This window comes from Xyrauchen texanus, chromosome 18, assembly GCF_025860055.1.
Source record: "Xyrauchen texanus isolate HMW12.3.18 chromosome 18, RBS_HiC_50CHRs, whole genome shotgun sequence".
Lineage (NCBI taxonomy): Eukaryota > Metazoa > Chordata > Actinopteri > Cypriniformes > Catostomidae > Xyrauchen > Xyrauchen texanus.
This window is the reverse complement of record NC_068293.1, coordinates 21,930,627-21,953,087: the sequence shown is the minus strand read 5'-3', so window position 1 is coordinate 21,953,087 and position 22,461 is coordinate 21,930,627. Positions and strand designations below refer to the sequence as shown.

The 22,461-nt window shown below is 39.7% G+C and overlaps 2 protein-coding genes across 4 annotated transcripts; one reads left to right on the top strand and one right to left on the bottom strand.

Annotated features, from left to right (window-relative positions):
* Positions 1-190: 190 nt before the first annotated feature.
* LOC127658738 (m-AAA protease-interacting protein 1, mitochondrial-like) lies at positions 191-16,738 on the bottom strand. Of its 3 annotated transcripts, XR_007972451.1 has the most exons (8): positions 16,416-16,738; positions 12,115-12,186; positions 11,893-12,019; positions 11,532-11,685; positions 10,972-11,084; positions 2,144-2,279; positions 1,857-1,899; positions 191-356 (listed from the first exon to the last, which is right to left on the bottom strand). XR_007972451.1 is itself a non-coding variant. In XM_052148211.1 (5 exons), exons 1-5 carry the CDS (start codon positions 16,716-16,718, stop codon positions 11,006-11,008), a joined length of 735 nt encoding a protein of 244 aa, XP_052004171.1. In that variant the 5' UTR covers positions 16,719-16,738; the 3' UTR covers positions 10,125-11,005. The 3 variants fall into 3 exon arrangements, 1 of the variants encoding a protein (XP_052004171.1); XR_007972452.1 differs by lacking the exon at positions 191-356 and having other exon boundaries at positions 1,799-1,899; XM_052148211.1 differs by lacking the exons at positions 191-356; positions 1,857-1,899; positions 2,144-2,279 and having other exon boundaries at positions 10,125-11,084.
* Positions 16,739-16,751: 13 nt separating this feature from the next.
* Positions 16,752-21,996, top strand: tyw5 (tRNA-yW synthesizing protein 5). The gene is made up of 8 exons (XM_052148210.1): positions 16,752-17,124; positions 17,207-17,361; positions 17,449-17,518; positions 18,068-18,112; positions 20,679-20,816; positions 21,088-21,175; positions 21,390-21,506; positions 21,687-21,996. The coding sequence occupies exons 1-8, from the start codon at positions 17,044-17,046 to the stop codon at positions 21,992-21,994; spliced, it is 1,002 nt and encodes a 333-aa protein (XP_052004170.1). The 5' UTR covers positions 16,752-17,043; the 3' UTR covers positions 21,995-21,996.
* Positions 21,997-22,461: the final 465 nt, after the last annotated feature.

The following is a 22,461-nucleotide window of genomic DNA, read 5'->3' as shown; positions in this document are numbered from 1 at the left end:
ATCAGCATTAACTAAATGAATACTCTGTTCAAAAGCTACATATGATTACATACAACAAATCACACAACACCAGATGTGCTGGTCCAGTGATATCATTAGTGCATACAATTCCTCTGAATACAAACAGGTTCTAAGGCTGTTTTGGTCTGGTGTGAATTAACACAAATCCTTGGCCTGGTTCTAATCTCAGTGCAGACTGTTTAAAGTAGGTGAAAAGGTCAAAAGTAACAAGAACAGACCAAAAGGGTCAGAGCAGCAGACAGGAAATGAGTGACCCCTAAATGTGCAGGACACAGAAAGCCAGCATGGCCACACAAAGTGGCAGTAGACAGGATGTCACGCTCATCATCAGTTTACTGTAATACAAGAATAATATAAGTGTAAAAACACACGCACAATCTACTATTTTCAATCTGTGAGGACATCATTGTGCATGAACAGGAAAGAAACCAGTCATCAAAGGAGAGGCATGGCATGCCTCATAAGTCAAGTAATTTTTCTTTGTTTAGCACTTTTAACAATACACACCATTTCAGAAAATTAAATGTGCTGCCAGTGCCATTCCCTTAAAGCACCCCTCTTCTCTTATGCCCACTGTCACTCACTGCTTTCTACTTTTTATATTTATGTTGAACTTTTCTTTAAAATGAAACATATCTTAGAGGCCTTATGCCACATCCACCACAGCGGTCTTTCACATCATTGATTCTTTGTAAACCACTTTGGGAATAAACACAAACCTGTTGACATCAACACAAAAAAACAGACATGCACACATTTAGTAAGCTTGCTAGAACAGAAGATAAGGTGCACAGGGTGAAATTGGTGGTATTGGGCAGAAGTGTGCCAATCGGTTTTTGCTTTAACAGTTTATTACATTCTCCCGATAAAATAATATATTAAAGTGTTTACATAAACTTTCAAGTTATTACGTTATTAAGTGTAATCTGTGTAAATTCGCGCTTGTAAACACGCACTATGATTAACTGAGATTGTGATTCCAGTGGATAAGGGGTGGCGAACATCATGGGAAGGGAAAGCAATGTGGACAGAATAAGGTGGAGTTGCAGATCATCTCTGACGTCTTGCAGCACCGATTTATAGAGTAGATATGTGCCGTTACATTCTTTACCCTTACTGTGAAAATCACTGCCACGAAAACCATTTTACGAGTTTTGTGAAACATTCTGTGGTTCCTAGTTTAAGAGCAACATTGGGAATAACCATGATTGTGTGCAAATAAGAAAGTTTTTTTCAAGAGCAAACTGAGCCATGGTGCAAATCTGGCTTAAAAGACAAAATATCGTGAATTAAAAAAACAAAAACAATGGGGCCTGGGTAGCTCAGCGAGTATTGACGTTGACTACCACCCCTGGAGTTGCGAGGTCGAATCCAGGGTGTGCTGACTGACTCCAGCCAGGTCTCCAAAACAACCAAATTGGCCCGGTTGCTAGGGAGGGCAGTCAAATGGGGTAACCTCGTTGTGGTCGTGATTAGGAATTTTCACTCTCAATGGTCATTGTTAGAAAAAAAAAACAACAGCCATTCATGCTCATTTTCAAAAGATCTTAAAATAAAAATGCATGCGCACACACTCGGGTACAATCACAGTTCACTCGCATGGTTAGTTGTGCGTGAGTAGCATGAGCCTCCACATGCTGTGAGTCTCCCCGGTGTCATGCACAGCGAGCCACATGATAAGATGCACGGGTTGACTGTCTCAGAAGTAGAGGCAACTGAGACTTGTCCACCTGGATTGAGGTGAGTAACTGTGCCACCACGAGAATTTACAAAGTAGTGGGAATTGGGCATTCCAAAATTGGGAGAAATAAAAATAATAAATAAAAAATACATACCAGGTTTAACATGTGGCTCAGTTATCTCTCAATCATCTGTAATCTAAGCATCTGTATAAAGACAGATATTCCAAAATTATTAAGATCACTTTAAAAGGGGAAAAAAAACATTCATATGTATATACATGGAATAATATATATATATATATATATATATATATATATATATATATATATATATATATATATATATATATATATATATATATATATATTACCATCCCCAACACACCTGAATATGGAGTAGGTATGAAAAGCTCTTGAGAAAGGGTTTATATATCACTCACCCTATAAAGGTGAAAGAGAGTGGAGCCAGTTAGGGCCAATGCTCCACAGGTGACTCCACCCAGCACACTCAGAGTGATGATCAGGATAATCTGATTATGAAGAAGAAGATTGCCGTAGTCTCGGGACACTGAGTGTCTGTAAACAAGCAAATAGTAATGCGACAACAAACATGTCACACAAATGACATTTCTGAAAAAATCTGCACAGACATGCACACCCTCACTACCAAATGAGCATTGTGAAAAATCTTGACGTCTGGTATAGCTCTTCTTTGCACCTACATAAATAACATATAATCTTATTTCTCCCCAAAACCTATTGTATGCCTTCAGAAGACTTGAAATATGACTCACATGCCGCATAAATCATTGCTAGATTTACTATGCATTTAGAATAATTTTTACTGGAAGATTACCCAGAATTGTACATTCTAGCAAATTGCAGACACAGAAGATGACATTTGTGTCAATATTGTCCTTTTTTATATATTTAGATTAGTTAAATCAGCATTTGTTTACTAGCTCATTGTTCAGAGCTGCTACTGTTAAGATGTTGTTTATGTGATTTTCACCTGTGCAGTGGAGCAAGCACACAGGACAGGAAGTGGACAAACTCTGAGGACTGTGCTACCCCAAAATGCAATGCCTGCACCCAGTATCTCTAGTAAGCCAGCAGCTTGTAAAATTCCACAAAATGACGTCAAACCTTTAGACAATTGCCAATTAGCTTCTGTTAGGGGTGTACTAAATTGGAGGTGTACCTGTGGATTCTTCAAACTCAGTAACTCTGTGCTTGACATCATGGGAAAATCAAAAGAAATCAGCCTCAGAAAAAGAATTGTGGACCTCCACAAGTCTGGTTCATCCTTGGGAGCAATTTCCAAATGCTGAATGTACCAAGTTGATCTGTACAAACTATAGTACGTGAGTATAAACACCATGGGACCATGCAGCCATCATACCGTTCAGGATGGAGATGCATTCTGTCTCCTAGAGATGAACATAGTTTGGTGTGTAAAGACCAAATCAATCCCAGAACAACAGCAAAGGACCTTGTAAAGATGCTGGAGGAAACAGGTAGTCAAGTATCTATATCCACAGTAAAATTAGTCCTATATTGGCATAACCTGAAAGGCTGCTCAGCAAGGAAGAAGCCACTGCTCCAAAACTTCCATAAAAAGCCAGACAACAGTTTGCAATTGCACATGGGGATCAAAGATTTAACTGTTTGGCCAATAATGACCATTGTTACGTTTGGAGGAAAAATGGTGAGGCTTGCAAGCCAAAGAACACCATCCCAACCATGAAGCATGGGTGTGGCAGCATCATGTTGAGGGGTGTTTTGCTGCAGGAGGACTAGCACACTTCACAAAATAGATTGCAATTATAAAAATAGAAAGAAAATGATATGGATATATTGAAGCAATATCAAGACATCAGCCAGGAAGTTAAATCTTGTTTGCAAATGGGTCATCCTAATGGACAATGACCCCAAGCATACCTCCATAATTGAGGCAAAATTACTTAAGGACAACAAAGTCAAGGTATTGGAATGGCCATCACAAAGCCCTGGATGGGCAGGAAAGTGCCTCCTCTTTCCATGGCAGGAAAGAGGATGCACTAGCATCAGGCTTCATCAGTTCCTCTACGTCACCAGCCACAGCTGGATTTTTCTTTGTGGCGAAGAAAGATGGTGGACTCTGACCATGTATAGATTACAGATCTTTGAATGCTATCACAGTCAAATACTGCCATCCCCTGCCATTAGTCCCATCTGCCCTAGAATAACTAAGAGAAGCCAAGATCTTTACTAAGTTGGATCTCAGAAGTGCCTACAACTTGGTCTGCATCAAGGAAAGGGATGAGTGGAAGACTGCAATTATTACCACTAGGGGGCACTACGAGTACTTGGTCATGCCTTATGGCCTTGCCAATGCACCTTCAGTTTTCCAGTCATTTGTCAATTAAATTTTCAGAGATCTTCTCAATAGCTGTGTAATTGTTTACATTGATGATATTCACCCGATTACATTTTACTGTTACCTATCGTCCAGGCAACAAGAATGGCAAAGCAGATGCCTTATCAGGAAGACATGATCCAGTTCATTCCTCGCCTCTCCCAGAACCCATTCTGCCACGGTCCGTCTTCATCGCGTCCATCCACTGGGACATTATGGAGGAGATCCATCGTGGACAACAAGATGAACCTCCAACTTCAAAATGTCCTCCCAATAGATATTACATACCACAAAATCTCAGACAAAGGGTCTTACATTGGGTGCATACTTCCCTAGGCTCTGGTCACCCAGGAATTCAAAGAACGGCAACATTGGTTAGTAAATCTTTCTGGTGGCCCTCTCTCCTCCATGATGTTACTAATTATGTTAATACCTGCCATGTCTGTGCACAAGTCAGAACCCCCCGTCTACTCCCTGCAGGGCTGCTGGAACCTCTGCCCATCCCTCAACGACCATGGTCAAATCTAGCAGTAGACTTTATCACAGATCTCCCTAATTCCATGGGTTTCACTGCCATCTGTGTCATTGTTGATTGTTGAAGTCCTGTCGTCTGATTCCCATGAAAGGTCTACCCACAGCTATGGAGACTGCAGAGGCCCTGTTTAACCAGATTTTCTGGGTGTATGGACTCCCAGATGACACAGTCTCAGACCGAGGACCACAGATTACGTCACGTGCATGGAAGGCATTTTGTCATCATTTGAATATCAATATCAGTTTAACCTCTGGTTATCACCCTCAGGCAAACGGTCAAGTGGAGTGGGTAAATCAAGAACTTGGACGTTACTTACGCTCTTATTGTAGTCATGAACAGCACCATTGGAGCACTTTCCTGCCATGGGATGAATACGCTCAGAACTCCCTACCTTGGAGGGAGATCCTACCTTGTCTTGGAGATGTCACTTCCTGTTTGTCATATACAGTCAGGTCCATAAATATTGGGACATCGACACAATTCTAATCTTTTTGGCTCTATACACCACCACAATGGATTTGAAATGAAACGACCAAGATGTGCTTTAACTACAGACTTTCAGCTTTAATTTGAGGGTATTTACATCCAAATCAGGTGAACGGTGTAGGAATTACAACAGTTTGTACATGTGCCTCCCACTTTTTAAGGGACCAAAAGTAATGGAACAGATTAACAATCATAAATCAAACTTTCACTTTCTAATACTTGGTTGCAAATCCTTTGTAGTCAATTACAGCCTGAAGTCTGGAACGCACAGACATCACCAGACGCTGGGTTTCATCCCTGGTGATGCTCTGCCAGGCCTCTACTGCAACTGTCTTCAGTTCCTGCTTGATAGTGACAGCTCTTTGGATCTCATATTGAGAGTTGACAGCAACAGATTCCAAATGCAAATAGCACACTTGAAATTAACTCTGGACCTTTTATCTGCTCCTTGTAAATGGTATAATGAGGGAAAAACACACACACCTGGCCATGGAACAGCTGAGCAGCCAATTGTCCCATTACTTTTGGTCCCTTAAAAAGTGGGAGGCACATATACAAACTGTTGTAATTCCTACACCGTTCACCTGATTTGGATGTAAATACCCTCAAATTAAAGCTGAAAGTCTGCAGTTAAAGCACATCTTGTTCGTTTAATTTCAAATCCATTGTAGTGGTGTATAGAGCCAAACAGATTAGAATTGTCGATGTCCCAATATTTATGGACCTGACTGTACATCTCTGTATTTTCTATTAAGAGGGCTAAATGTTCAGTTGTAAGTCAAAGCCAGAAGTTAGATGGTAAATAAAGCTTGAAACATGCTTTGTTTCAGGGCAGAAGACTTTTCGGGCTGTGAAGGCTTCACGGCCAGCGTTGCGGCAGCAGCAAAGTTTAACACACTCTTCCTACTGCAGTTTATGTTTGCTCCCTAAAAGATCACACAATGCACTGTAAAAAAAAAAAAAAAAAGGGAGCATCGTTGCTCACCATGTTCCCTTACCGGAAATGTCCTTGTGTCTTCTGAAGTCTCTTCAAGTCGTTAGATGATGAGCACAAGTGTAAAACTTAAGTCCAATTATTTTCCCTTAAAAAGAGATGTTGTTTGTAATGTCTTTCATTCATAATTACTAGAACATAAAAACCAAATGTAAAACACTCAGAATATTATTCTTTATACTGCACATTTTATGCAGATTCAATTATCCATATAAAACTATTAAACTCAATGACTGTGTGACCTAGAGATATGAAACCAACTGCAAAACACACAAGGGGCTTCTTTCGGGAGCCTCCGATACCTCTGAATATGAAAAAGGATTTGCATGTCCCGCCCCCGGACATGAACCAGAGTGGTTGTTTTTTGTTAGACTTCTGTGCCAGTCATGGATTATCTATAACAAACACAATGTTCGAACATAAGGATGCTCATAAGTGTATGTGGTACCAGAGCACCCTAGGCCGAAGGTCGATTTTGTAATCGTGTCATCAGATCCGAGGCCATATGTTTTGGACACTCGGGTGAAGAGAGGGGCGGAGCTGTCAACCGATCGCCATCTGGTGGCGAGCTGGGTCAGGGGGCAGGGAAAGACTCTGGACAGACCTGGGAAGCCCAAGAGAGTAGTGCGGGTGAACTGGGAACATTTGGAGGAGGGCCCTGTCTGCGAGATCTTCAACTCACACCTCCGGCTGAGTTTTTCAGGCATCCCTGCGAAGGTTGGGGACATCGAACTGGAGTGTGAAATGTTCAAAGCTTCCATTGCCGAAGCCACGGTGGAGAGCTGTGGCCTCAAGGTCTTAGGTGCCTCAAGGGGCGGTAACTCTCGAACACCGTGGTGGACACTGGTGGTCAGGGAAGCTGTCCAACTGAAGAAATAGGCTTTCCGGGATATGTTGTCCCAGAGGTCTCCGGAGGCAGTTGCAAGGTATCAACATGACCGAAGGGCTGCGACCTCTGCCGTGAGGGAGGCAAAGCAGTGGGTGTGGGAAAAGTTTGGAGAAGTCATGGAGAAGGACTGCACCAAAGTACTTCTTGAAAACCCACCGCCACCTTAGGAGGGGGAAACGGGGAACCATCCAAGTTGTATACAGAAAAGATGGGATGCTGTTGACCTCAACCGAGGAGGTTATTGGGTGGTGGAAGGAACACTTTGAAGAACTCTAAGTCCCAACACGCCCTCTATGCTAGAGGCAGAGCCGAAGGCTGATGGGGGATCAAATTCAATTTCCCTGGGGGAGGTCACTGAGGTAGTCAAGCAGCTCCGCAGTGGCAAAACCCCAGGGATTGATGAGATCAGACCAGAAATGCTGAAAGCTCTGGATGTGGAGGGGGGGGTGGGGGGGTGGGGGTGGGGGGGGTCATGGATGACATGCCTCTTCAAAATTGCATGGAAGTCTGAGACAGTGCCCAAGGAGTGGGTGGTTCAACGGGGTGGTGGTTCCCCTCTTCAAAAAGGGGGACCAGAGAGTGTGTGCCAACTACAGGGGTATCACACTACTCAGCCTCCCTGGTAAAGCTTACTCCAAGGTGCTGGAGGGGAGGGTTCGGCAGATTGTCGAACCTCGGATTGAAGAGGAACAATGTGGGTTCCGTCCTGGCCGTGGAACAATGGACCAGATCTCTACTCTTGCAAGGATCCTGTAGGGGGCCTGGGAGTATGCCCATCCAGTCTACATGTGTTTTGTGGATCTGGAGAAGGTGTATGACTGGGTCTCCCGGGAAACACTGTGGGAGGTGCTGCGGGAGTACAGGGTGAGGGGGTCTCTTCTTAGGAAGATCCAGTCTCTGTACGTCCAAAGCGAGAGCTGTGTCCGGGTCCTCGGCAGGGGCGTAGCACCAAATTTTGGGCCCTGGGTACAAACCATCTTGCTTTGCCCCCGTACCAAATATGTATGTATAGAAAACTGACTTCTAAGGGGCCCCCCCTGCCTCGGGCCCTGGGTACTCGGTACCCTTTACCCCCCCAGTCCGACGCCCCTGGTCCTCGGCACGAAGTCGAGTTCGTTCCATGAGGGGGTTGGTCTCCGCCAGGGCTGCGCTTTGTCACAAATCCTGTTTGTGATATTCATTGACAGGATATCAAGGCGTAGTTGGGGTTGGGAAGGGGTGCGAATTGGTGGGCTGGAGATCTCATCGCTGCTTTTTGCAGATGATGTGGTATTCATGTCATCATCGATCAGTGACCTTCAGCTCTCACTGGATCGCTTGGCAGTCGAGTGTGAAGCGGCTGGGATGAGGATTACCACCTCTAAATCTGAGGCCATGGTTCTCAGCAGGAAACCGATGCGTACTCCGGGTTGGGAAGGAGGTATTGCTCCAAGTGAAGGAGTTCAAGTACCTCTGGGTCTTGTTCACGAGTGAGGGGAGAATGGAGAGAGAGGTTGGCTGGAGAATCGTGGCAGTGAGAGCGAGTGCTATACTGCCCCATCGCACCATTGTCACGAAAAGAGAGTTGAGCTGGAAGGCAAAGCTCTGGTCTAACGGTCAATTTTCGTTCCTACCCTCACCTATGGTCATGAAGGCTGGGTTATGACCGAAAGAACTAGGTTGCGAGTACAAGCGGCCGAAATGGGTTTCCTTAGAAGGGTGGCAGACTTTTCCCTTAGAGATAGGGTGAGAAGCTCAGTCATCCGTGAGGAGCTCGGCGTAGAGCCACTGCTCCTTTGCGTCGAAAGGAGCCAGTTGAGGTGGTTTGGGCATCTGGTAAGGATGCCCCGGGGCACCTCCCTAGGAAGGAGGCCAGCTGGGAGGAGGCCTCGGGGAAGACCCAGGACTAGGTGGAGAGATTACATCTCAACACTGGCCTGGGAACACCTTGGATGGATAAAATGTATATATATATATAAAAAAAAAATTATGTGACCGACAGTGCTGCTCAGTATACAGTCTGCTGAATTTACACAGCACCAACATGCAACACATAAAAAGCATAAAACAATGCATTTATAAGCTAATGGTGGGGCTTTTTGTCTACCAGAAAATATTCTGAATGCATACTGAAATGCTTAAGAGAAACCAGATAAATCTTACCTTGCTTGTAGCTTCCAGCCAAAACAACGGGTAGAATAACTAATGCATGGCCTTTCACTGAACTGTAGCTAGTTATGCCGCCCTGACCAGAAACCATTGCATATTTCGCTAATTGCAAACATGCAAGGACAAAAACAGTGATTATTATAGACTATTTCTCTAGTGATACTCGGTATTCTGGGTACTCATACATGTATGTCATAATGCATCGGTTCTCCTCGAAACCGAACAACTATTCCTGCAGCAAAAGTCCAAGAGCAAAGGTGTAAAACGCGTATACAGCAAGTGACATGTCGCCACTAAATTGGATTGGCTTTAATCACAAATCAATCCTATTAGCAACTCCATTTTCCTCATTGTAAACCCACAATCAAAGATGGATCTACGGAAGCTCAAAGAGGCCTTACGTTGTAATTATTTTTCTGTCTAGTTTTCTCGTGATCTCGAAATAACAAAAAGTTGTTTTCAATAAGGCTATCTGGAGGCAACGGCTAAACGCACTGTATGAAGGACAATTACAGATCCTTGGCAGAAAATAACATTTATTATATGCAATATGTAAATGTAATGTTATGTTAATTCATTACACTTTGGTTATAAAATATTCACCTGCCCTATCCAAGAGTCTTCTAAACCAGTCACCTTTCACATAGGCTAAATCAAACATATTAATAAACACCAGCACGACAAACACTTAATAAACACTTTTTCATCAATATAGTAAGATTCGCTTCCTTCTGCACTCAACAGGGGTCAAGAAGCACGTCTTTCTGTGCTTTCCCCAAAGTACCATCATTACTGCAATATGCTTGCACTCAGATAGATAATTCATGATCACGAGAAAACAACCTTTGCTATGTCGAGATCATGAGACAAAAATTATAATAACGCAAGGCCTCTTTGAGCTTCCGTATGGATCGATCATAGTGACACTTTCAAATAAATAAGGACCAAAATCACATTTTGTGTTTAATAGAGAACATGTTTGTGTCAGAACACTTTAGCAGAAAGCAGCCATAATGAGGTTTTAGACATTTTTTATGCGCACGCACACACACACACACACACACACACACACACACACACACACACACACGGCAATTTTTAACAAAAGAATAGGCCTAATGATGGAGTTTGGTTTCATTAAATATATATCAAATATATAAATCAACTAAAGTTTTTCCATCATGATATTGGCCTAAGCGGATTTTCTGACAAAGTAAAACAGCTAAAATCCTGTTAAACTTTTATTTTTGGCTCCACTGACAAAATTATTAAAATGCTGTTCATTATTTGTAGTGAATTTTACATTTTAATATGCCATTTGAAATTAAGATCCTTCTCTTTTTCAAACGAATAACTTTTACATAACATGAACATTTGGACAAAAACAGTGGCATATCTGACCAGTAAGTTTACATTTTACTGAATGAGAATTTGAAATGGTCCAAGCAGTGGTTAAAATTATTTTTGTGGTAAAACATTAATGGATCAATTTAGATGCTTACAATTTATCCTCTGCAGGTTTAACATTCAGACTTACAGTTGTTTGAAAATGTTTAGGCCAGTTTGACTCGTGTAAGTTGAATATGAAACAAGGAGGCAACAATAACTTAAAATAATTTGAGATCAGTGAAGACAAAACATATCTTATGCACTTCACACAAGTGAAATAAACATGTATAACTTTCTATTGTCCATGGGGAGTATTCTGATGCTGACAATAGTGCAAGATAATTTTTCAATGTCCTTCCAGTGAGGGATAGTAAATTATCTCTCTATTTTCAGGCCATTCGGAATAACATCTTACATGAAAAAACAAACCTAAAAAGATTTGTCCTCTCCAAGTTAAACAGACTTAATTAAGAAGCTTTGAGTGCTCTATTCTTGTGATGATCCAATCTGGAGTCACGCCTTGTGTAAATTCCCTTTGGAATCTGTCAGAAACAAGGAAAACATAAGAGACACAAAACACTTATTCACTATATTCATAATAGAATGCAGTAACACTTCATTTTACAGTGTCCATGTTACATTACAATTATTAATTACTATAATTACTATTATAATAACAATATGTAGGTACAAGCAGCTCTACAAAATAATTACAAGGCAAATGATACATGCATTTGATTAGTATTAATCTGTAATAACCTATGTAAATACAAAGTAACATGAACATTGCTAATAAAGTGTTACCCGGAATACTAATTTTGTTTTTAGAAATTAATTAATGGTTTTAAAACAATTGAGTATTTTCAATGACCCTTAATATTAATAGCTCAAGTGAAATAAAATAAAACTGTGTTTTACGAGAAACTTGTAATCCATCTTACTTAATGACAGCTAATGCATTGACAGTGATCAGTGATTTCAGCACTCACTCATAATTGGCTGTGAGAAGTCTCTTGGTCTCTGGTCTATCTCCATTTCCACCGAAAGCAACCTGGAATATTCGTGCTCCCTCGACAGTGTCATCAGGAAGTCTCGCACTTGTCATGTACCAGAAGCGCATCAAAATACTAACAAATTTCCTCCCTGAAAGCAAGGAAAAACACTGCAAATACTTCTTTCATGCATATGGACATGTGATATGCTTTGTAATAAATTATATGTTTTCAATTACTGTACATAAAATAATTTGCTATCTTAATTGTCTGAACAACCCCAAGTTGTTCATACAATTTAATAATAAAAACATTACCTGGGCGAATATTGCAGGGTATGAAACTTAGAGGGTCTCACCGCTATCATCATAGTAAATGCCAACGTCTCCTGTAGTTGTGAACATGATCGCATCAGACTCGGCAGACAGCGCCCTCTGGTGGCTCAAAGGCAAATGAGCGCATTTGTCCTCAAGTTTCCCTATTAGCTATGGGAGAGAATATAAGATTTAAAAAGGACTTTTATCGATCATAAAATCTTAACAGGAAAACAGAAGGGTGCTTGGAATCTTTGTGTACTTACATCTTTAGCGACTAAACCCCCCAGAGCCTCAAACTGACACTGAGACAGCAATCCTGACACATGTGAAAAAGCCTGAAAGCAGAAGTTTTCTGTTTGAGTGATCAAGTGACTCAAGAGTCATGTATGTCAAGGGTCAGTGTTTGTTATAACAGGCCTACATTAAAATATCATAAAACTGTTTAATATAAAAACTCTCTTTTTTTTTTTGTCCAGATCTAAATATTTCTAATACTAGTTAAAAACAAATTGTACTTCACACAAAACAATGACATGAATACACCTTCTATGGTGCATTCACCTCTTCTATGGGTCACTGACAACTTTGTCAATGACCCGCTTATTAAAACTCCCATAATCAGTCAATTAAGTGCAAATGAAACAAAGACACACAAAAGGAAACAGGTAAAAAATAAAGAAAAAGGAACAAGACAAATATAAATAACACCTAAGATTTGAATTGTCTTAAAGGGATAGTTCACCCAAAAATGAATCCTTCACCCTCATGCCATCCCAGATGTGTATGACTTACTTTCTTCTGCAGTACACAAAGATAAAAAAAAAAAAAAAAAAAAAAAAAATAAAAATAAATATATATATATATATATATATATATATATATATATTCAACTCTGTTGGTCCTCACAATGCAAGTGAATGGTTACCAGAACTCAAAGGGTCCAAAAAGCACATAAAGGAAACATAAAAGTAATCCATACAAATCCAGTGGTTAAATCTATATCTTCAGAAGCGATATGATAGGTGTTGATGAGAAACAGAACAATACAACTCCTTTTTTACTGAAAATCTACACGTTCACTTTCACATTCACATTCAGGCACCTACTGAATGGGGCTGGTAAAAGTTAGAGATTGATAGTAAAAAGGACTTAAATATTGATTAGTTTCTCACCCACAGCTATAAAATTGCTTTGAAGAAATTGATTAAACCCCTTTATGCTGCCTTTAAGTGCTTTTTGGACCTTTTGAGTTATGGGCACCATTCACTTGCATCGTATGGACCTACAGAGCTGAAATATTATTCTAAAAATCTTCATTTGTGCTCTTAGGCGGTGGGCCGAGTCCGTCTATCTCGTTTAGTTTTTGATTTGATAGTTACCCAGCAACTGTCTGGCTCATTTTTTTTATTTGTCTGTATGAATAATTCACAAAAAGATTACCGATTGTTTCCAACGCCAATTGTTGCACATTAAAGTATAAAAATAGATTTAATTTCGCTAGCTGATCACAAACGTTGGCCGGAGTGAGATCCAATCAACGCTTGTGTTGTTACCTTGTTGAATTGATTTGGCCAATCACGTTATTCGTTGAACCGGCATCGCGTGACTCGCGTCAGTCTGAAGCCAAATTAGTCTACAACCCAACCTGGAAAGACCGGTGTGTCTCGGCAAGACAACGTCAAGGTAAGGTTTGTTTTACAATGATTATACACCCCTATATCTTAATGCTTTTCATATAAGTTGTATTTAAGACTGCAAGCTATACTTCGTCGTGAATATATGCGTTGTCGTTGATGAGAACAGTAGCCACGAAAGAATGTTGGTAGTGGAGCAGTAAAGCTAGGTCTAACGGTATGTTGCTTAGGCTAATCCAAATCATTCGGTACATACACAATGAACTAAGCAAAGAGTATTCAAATACGGGATAATTACGGGTAAATATTTAAACGGGAAGACAGTAGGAAATAATTTGACAGGTATGTCAAGGTTGGATTGGTTTATAGCAAGCTACCTAGGCTACAAGTAAGCTAGACTAATTATCAGCTAAAAAGAGTGCAAAGCAAAACAAAGAAATGATTTCAAATCAACTTTATAGTGGTAGTCATGGAGTTACATAAGCCATTTATGGTTGATTGTCACAGTTTATACAATGACACAATTCTGTGCATGGTAGCTTATGCTTTTTGCAAGTGCAGTTCCCTCCCACACATTTAAGGGTTTTGCATTGGCAGTGCACCAGCTCTAAGACACTCTGTGGTGCTGGGGGCAGTGTCATCCAGTGCACTACCAGGTATTCTCCCTCCATCCTCCATCCATGCTGTACCGGCAGGGGTATTTATTTAAAGATGAATGTTTTTGAGCTATTTAACACAATTATTTGTGGTTAGAACCGCAGTAGTCTTGTCAAGCTCGTTTAAGATGGTTAGCATCTTAATACAAATGTCAAGATGAAAAATGTGATTTAAAATTATCTAGTAATGTGTGCTTTCTGTGTTTATTTATCTGAATATAATTCAGTTGTTTGTCAACACACAGACACGGACAGGACAACATCATATCTCTCCACACCCAAATGACTACAGAGGTGATCGTTGACAATCATCACATCAACAGCACCATGAATGGAGCAGGTCAAGATCACGGAGTTGCTTAATATCCACATCACAGATGACCCATCTTGATCTATCGACACCACCAACAGAACCTGGCCAAGAAAGTCCAAAAACCTCTGCACTTCCTCCCACAGTTGAGGAAGGCTCATCTCCCACAAATCCATCCTCTTAACTTTCTTTAGGGGAATCATAGAGAGCCTCTTCCTTCCACCCCCACCCTCCAATAACCTAAGGGCAGCTGATTGACTCTTGCACAAATACACTGGTAGTTTACACTATGATGCTGCTACATTGGTTTATTTTTTATTTTAAATTTGCTATGAACATTTGACCCCACTTACACACATATTGCACTGCCTTTTGCTACTTGTCATGTCATCCACTTGCACTGAAATACTATATTAATTAGGGATGAGTCACGATTTTCGAATATTCGATTAGTTGATTTTATTATAGAATATTGAATAGGATGTGCTGGGATGATTGTCTTTAAAAAATCCCCATGTTTTAGTTGTGGTTATAAGTTGCAATCCTAAATTCACATAATATTTTTATACATTTTATAAATATATTCTTAATATTTGTTGTTTTTGTTTCTATGTTTGAGCTTATATATCTCAATATTAATAACAGTCTGGTTAATTTTGAGTCTTGAAATGTAAACTCTCAAGGGTTGGCTTTCTAAATATATGTTGGTTATGTGTAGAATGACTTCTGAGCAGCAACCTTTTTATTTTGGGGATGTCATGAATGCATCACTTGCCAAAATTGGGGCTGACTAGTAAGGGGTTAAACGTATATAAATGAAACGTTTTATATAAAAATTATACATTTGATACAAACCTTCACTGTTGTTAGCTGCATTTTCTATCTTCTTAGATGCATTTTCTTTGTTGGTGAAGAGCATGTAGCATTCTCTGTGAAATCCAACATTAGCCGGCACATCTTGGACGTCTTCGGAATTTAAGTTAAATGCCAATATGGCTTTTTCAGCTACTGTACTCTCTGTGGTTTGCAGGTTCACCCATAAATTTGTACATTGAACAATCTTTGCCCAACTTGTCTGGGAAAGGGGGGTTACAGGGCTTTTTACATTTGAGGCGAAATGGATAAAACACCTCATTTTTACCTCAGTATTACTGAACTACAGAACTAAATTTACATTTTTAATGATTTACAGCAAAATTGTAATTTCAAGAACGCAGCTTCCTGGTCATCTGTGTTCATTATTTACATTGGTTGTCAAGGAAACGGGAGGTTTTCTAAAGTTATGATTAGTACTCCTGCTTATTTGCCAGTTTAAAAAAGTAAGAGTTTGTAAGGACATTTTGCGTCAAATGTGCAAACAACAAAGTTGGAAACAATGTCTGTAGTACTTATACGATTTTATTACATGACCTCAGCAAAAAAAGACTTACACAGCTGTGAGGTAAGTATTAAATTCATAATTTCGAGGTCCGGCCCACCGCCTATCTGCTGACGAAAGAAAGTCATACACATCTGGGAAGGCTTGAGGGTGAATAAAGTGATGAGAGAATTTTCATTTTTGGGTGAACTATTCCCTTAATTGCCGTTTTGTTTACAGATTTTGAAATTGTATCTAGACTACATAATGATTCATCTCATTCATAAAAACTGTAAGGCATTTGTGTATATAGATTTTACTTATAAATAAAATTACATTTACAATAAGACATGTATATTCTTTGGCATGTTCATTCACACAGTAACCGAATATTAAAAGCCTATAGGCCTACGGAGAAAAAAAAAAAACTCAAAACATTATTGGCAATGTAGACATTTTCCTCATCACTTCAATTCATCAACTCATCGTTTAGTTCGCATAAACACTGTTGTCTGTTTAGTGCTGATGACTGTATTTACATAACAGAGATAAAAGTCACTGGTAACTGCATGCAGATCATTCTTTAAGGTTCCATATCGGCACTTACCTGTTTGGCTCCTTCCGTGAACTCCTCGATGTTAAACTCTTTGTCGAAATAAGATCGGATGAGAAAGAAGTAGATGCGGGTTCGGAACCAGATGAAGGGGTTCGGGATACCAACGACCACAACCTTTTGATTCTTTTTGTGTTTGCCGCGCTCAGAGCTGTACGACCTCACATCACACACAACAGACGCCACGGGAGCGAGTCGTCTGGACTGATTCAGTAAAAGTGGCTTTGATGTGAAGCACCGGATCAGAATCGAGAAGTGCCTGTTACAGCTATAGCACCTCAGTAAGGGCAGCGCCATCTTTCTCCGTCATCCTCAGCTGTTCATCTCTTAGAAAAATCCGACTGACAACCAAAGAGTAAACAGTTCCATCTTCAAAACAAACGGGGAAGAGACATAAGCAGTATGTCCCAGACATACTCTAATTTTATACATGCTTAATTAAACGTATATTATATGCATTGTTTGATAAATTAAACAAAAGAGAGAGACTTAAGCTGAGACCTTGAACGGAAGAGTCAGCGTGTGGAAAAAGATTCGTTCAAAACGAAACACCACTAAAAGGGTGCAGATGGTAGTGGACGGCGTGTAAACTTCAGGATATTAGAATTTCAGGCTATTAGAAATGGACAGTCAGAAGAAGTTGGAGGTGCCAGTCTACACCGATGTGGACCGAGAGACTTTCTTGAGGGATATATATCCACTGGTAACCCGTGTTATATGTAATAATAACAGTGATTTAGTTCAGTTTTTAGACTGTTTTAATTGGAAAATCGTGTCTCATGCAGCGCAGTCCCGCAGTGCTGAAGCGCGTGCCGCTGGGACCATGTATGCGCGCGTGGACGGTAAGTTACCTCGCGCTGAAGGGGGGACAGCGCGAAGTTAAAGTGCACGTGTCCCCTGAGCCTAGGATGGACTTTCTTCATAAGAACTTTGTGTACAGGTGCGAGACATAACACGAAACCTTTAAAATGCATGTGCCTAATAATATAAAACAATAAAAATCATCATATAATTCTCTTCATTGCAGGACACTGCCATTTGATAAGTTTGTTCAGAGAGCTGCAGAGGCAAAGCACACAGATTTCTTCATAAGTGAGGTTAGTTACCTTCCAGAGATGTCTGATTTGCACTAACAATCATGATTATATAACATATATTATTCTACACATAACATAATTCTTTTCAGCTGACTAAGTGAATGTTTTGGCTAGCTAAATGTAAAAGTGGCTGGAGTGGTGGTGGCGTAGTGGCTAAAGCACAGGGCTGTTAATCAGAAGGTCACAGGTTCTAACCCCACGGCCACCACCATTGTGTCCTTGAGCAAGGCACTTAACTCCAGGTTGTTCCAGGGGGATTGTCCCTGTAATAAGTGCACTGTAAGTCGCTTTGGATAAAAGCGTCTGCCAAATGCATAAATGTAAAAGTTAAAATTATTGTATTGTACCTTTAAGACGGGGGTATTTTAAAAAATTTCTAAGGTCCTCTGACAGTGTTAGTCACCTTCCAAAACATTCAGAATTTAGCATTTTCATGACTGTTTTCCACCCTCGCTCTCTGACATCATGTTCACCCTGGCTCTCTGACCTCATGTTCACATATACAAGTAAATTTTAGAGTGATTTAAATGGATCTTCTTGTTCCAACAGGATGAAAGTTACTACTTGCGCTCACTTGGGGAAGATGCACGTAAGGTACTGTATTTGTAATCTGAATTCCTACTTCAAATAAAGGAATAGTTCACCTAAAAATGACAATTCTCTCATCATTAAAGGCCCAAACATTCTTCACGCAAGTACGAGAAAGCAGAAGCACCTTGACACGCAAGCTCGATGCGGGTAGATGTTGCGTAGTGAAATGTGTTGCATTCTCTATGTTGCCACAAGGGGCGCTAGAATGGATTTTCTGTTTCTAGTCAACAACTTCCATGGCGGAGCAGCAATTTGAGGAGAGACTTGCCTAACAAATTAGATTATACAAACATATATATAACCCCTCATCCCCTCTCCATTCGAATAAAACAATGATTGAAAATGCTTGGCAAGACATTGCAGCTTCCCTAAATTCTGATAACGACACTGTAAAGAGAAAATGGGAACAATTACGTGACCGATTTGTCCAAGCCAGGAAGAAATGGAAAGGCATCCGGAGCGGAGATGCCACAACTAGCTATGGATATCCAGTTATTTTAGACATGTTGGGATGGCTTTTTGACTTCATAAAACACAGAACTGCTAAGTCAAATTTTCATGATTCGGTTTCGTGGCACCTGAAAAAAACTATCGCCCCCTTGTGTTGTGAGGTTTGTAACAACCAGAGCAATGCAAGTGCGCATGTCTGCGTTTGTGTACTTTCGTGAAGTATGTTTGGCCTTTACTCACCCTTATGCGGTCTCAAACTTGTATTCAAACACAAACAATGTTATTTTGAGAGTATATGATGTGAATATATCCATACAATGCAAGTCAGTGGAATCCAAATCTTTCAATCTCCAAAAAGTACATAAGGGAAGCATAAAGGTAGCATACCATAGACCTTATTCATTTTTAATGGGAATGACAACGAGGCTCTGAGGTATAGACTTGCCATCTCTTCAATGACAAATGGTATAAAGTTGTAAATGCTCCTAGATCAAATCTGATTTTCCACAATTCGTGTAGTCTGGAGTTCTTTTATACTGAATGTTCTTGGATGGATATTTTATAATTTTTTTCTCCACGGAACCATCCAGAAACACTTTAAACTGCAGTACAGCCCATTAAAGAGACTGTACTTCCATCCCTCACAGCCTCATTGTCATTCCCATTAAAAATTAAAAATGGCGCTGTCATTGAATAAGGTCTCAAGTGGTTTAAATCAATGTCTCCTGAAGTGATACGATTTGTTTCAGGAGAGAAAGACCAAAATGTAACCATTCTAACTATAAATCTTGACATTTGTATGCGTCAAGTGTGAATGAGCTTCTGTCATGAATGCGCCAAGGAGAATGATGTCAAGATTGATAGTGAAAAAGGAGTTACATTTTGGTCTTTTTCTCATCCTAAACTGATCGTGGAATTAAACCACTCATGCCATATGAAGAACTTTTTTGCTGCCTTTTTGACTTGTTTTGTATGGACAAAAATAGGGATGGGCATTTTCAAGTAATTTTGTAGTCGTGTACTCTAACCCACAAAAAGCGAGTACCCGATTGTTTGTAAAAATAACATGTATGACATGTACGGTAATCTTATATTTAGTTTTATTCACTAACATTACCAAGAACTGTTTCAAAATAAAATGATTTCAACACACTATGCTTTTCTTTTGGGAAAAATTTTTATGAACAATATAGATTCATAAAAATGGAAAGCAAAAAAGGTTTAAAAATAAAGGACAAATAATTTGCACTCACCTGGAGTTTACATACAGTTACAATACTGATGGCATCAGAGTAATGGACTGATATAAACCCTGATTCTACATTAAGGCCATCACATTTGTATCAGTTTTATGTTGTTATTCAGAAAAACAAGGTTACATTTGCTTTTTATAAAATGCACTCTGCCTGTGTTCAGTGATTTAACACTTACTGGTCTGTCATGCTTCCGAGTTTGCTTCGCATTTTCTTTCCATCATTAAAAGCTGATCCTCGTCTGTTAGTTTGCATGACTCAAACAAGAACTGAATACAAATAGAGTAGAATTCAATAACAATCAAAATACTATAAGTATTACTTTGTAATATAACTTGTCTGTTGCCTTAGAAGCACAGACGCCATTACACATATTCTCACATCCAACATATCGATGACATAAAATGCCCCCAATTGGACTCGGTTGTAACCGAGATTTGGTGAGAGATTCAGAGGGAGTATGTAATTCAGCGCTGCTCACGGCAGGCAAATGTGAAAAGGAAAATTAATTTGCAATATACAGGTAGCGTTTTTTAATCGAGTAGTTGTTGCATAACGAGTACTCAGTTACTCCTGCACATCCCTAGACAAAAACTAATTTTAAGATATAAGCATTTCAATTTCATGACATATTTCCTTCAAATTGATTTAAAGTGTTTTGCAGAAGAAAGAAAATCATACAAGTTTGAGATGCATAAGGATGAGTTAATGAGAGAAATTAAGAACTATACCTTTCATTTCATTATAGGTTGTAGTAAGTGTAAAATTGCTATTACATTAATATGCTGAATCAGCAACCTAAAACTGCCTAAAGTTCTCAACATGTTCACTGTAGGATTGCTGTTCTTTTCCTTCTTGTCCTTCAGGAACCTGCTATTTTGTGGAAGCAGTTCCCAGAGTTGGCAGAGGACTTTCAGATCCCAGAGTTCTTTGAACCTGAGCAATTTTTCTCCAGTGTCTTTCGTATCAGTTCCCCTGGTCTGCAGCTGTGGACACACTATGATGTGAGTTCTTAAAGCCTTTAGGTGACATTGGGGACGCTGATGATATGTTGATCACTTGAAAATATTTTTCTATTTCCATTTACTAAATGCAGAGTTCTATTTAGTAAATGGCAATTTTTGCTGGCCCTACAGAGTGAATGTGAACTCTGTTTTCTTTATCACGATTTAGTCACTCTTCATAATTTAGATAACTTGAATGCCATGTAGTATATTGTAATGCTTTCTAAACTTTTGGGGTATGTTATGTCTACTGTGTAATGTTTACCTTCAGGTAATGGACAACCTGCTAGCTCAGGTGACCGGAAGAAAGCGTGTTGTTCTTTACAGCCCCAAAGACGCACTTTATCTCTACCTCACAGGTGATCCTTAAGTAATTCAGAAATTCTAAATTCTAAAATTATAAATAGGTTATAAAATTGCATTTATAATATAGACAGACACACAAAGACATACAATGTGTGTGATGATACTGGATTTGTTAAATGTTAATTTCCTTAATACATTGGATCTGCTGCTAATCACTGTAGTTTGAATAGACTTTTTGTGTTAGAAATTGTCTTGTATCTTTTTCAGGGGATAAGTCTGAAGTTTTGGATATTGACACTCCTGATCTGCAGTGTTACCCTGAGTTTGTGAAAGCGTGTCGCTATGAATGTGTTTTAGAACCAGGAGACATGCTCTTCATTCCAGGTATTCCATTCTTAAATCAGGTCAATCAGTTACTTTTTCAACAAATCTGATAATACTTGACACCTATCTTGGTTTATCTAGATATATCTTAAAATAATGATGAACATCTGGCTAATGTGAACAGCTGTTCATTAAGAACCTTTAATTTTATGTAATTAAAGTGTGACTAAATTTCCTCAGCTCTTTGGTTTCACAATACCCTGGCTCTGGAGTTTGGTGTTGGTGTCAATGTGTTCTGGAGGCATCTAACACCTGAGAGTTATGATAAGAAAGATCCATATGGAAACAAAGACCCAGTAGCAGCCACCCGAGCCCTGCAGGCACTGGAGCGAACTCTAGGAATCTTGGAAGAACTGCCAAGTGATTATCGTGATTTCTATGCTCGTCGCATGGTGCTGCGGATTCAAAACCGGGCGTACCTTAGGCAACCTACAGAGGCAGAATATGAAACATTGACAAAGCATAGTTGTCTCACTCATTCAGAATGAAATATCACTCTGTGCCTAGAAATATGCATGAAGACTTTGTAGTTTCTACACTTTCAAAAGAAATCCATGATATCTGTTAGGTGAATATATATATATATATATATATATATATATGGACCATCGACAACTTTTCAAACTGAAATTTTATTGCACAAAGAATACAGTTCTTAATGTTAACCTACAAATGGTTTAAAGCATTGTAAACAGGGTGGAGCAGCCACTCACAGGGCAATTAACAGTCTTAAACAACAAATTCTTATGCTCACATAATAAACAATTTATCAAGTTTATGTGAAGTTCACCATTATTTGTGTGGACAAGATGAGGCTTATCTAATATGTCTTAATCACCCGGAGTGTCTAACAGTTGCGGTTCACTCAGCATGAAACCCCGCATCTCGACAACTAACTTGATTCAGGTGGTTGGATTATCAGCATAAATGCAACATTAACATTCCCTTAGAAATC

Excerpts from the sequence above, each read along its gene's own strand:
- LOC127658738 (XM_052148211.1), bottom strand. The coding sequence starts at position 16,718 with ATGGCGCTGCCCTTACTGAGGTGCTATAGCTGTAACAGGCACTTCTCG. Across the intron at positions 11,686-11,892 it reads CATTTACTATGATGATAGCG|GGAGGAAATTTGTTAGTATT; the intron begins GTGAGACCCTCT and ends CCTTGCTTTCAG. Across the intron at positions 11,085-11,531 it reads CTTCTCACAGCCAATTATGA|ATTCCAAAGGGAATTTACAC; the intron begins GTGAGTGCTGAA and ends TGTTTCTGACAG.
- tyw5 (XM_052148210.1), top strand. The coding sequence starts at position 17,044 with ATGGACAGTCAGAAGAAGTTGGAGGTGCCAGTCTACACCGATGTGGAC. Across the intron at positions 17,125-17,206 it reads TGAGGGATATATATCCACTG|CGCAGTCCCGCAGTGCTGAA; the intron begins GTAACCCGTGTT and ends TGTCTCATGCAG. Across the intron at positions 17,519-18,067 it reads CAGATTTCTTCATAAGTGAG|GATGAAAGTTACTACTTGCG; the intron begins GTTAGTTACCTT and ends TTGTTCCAACAG.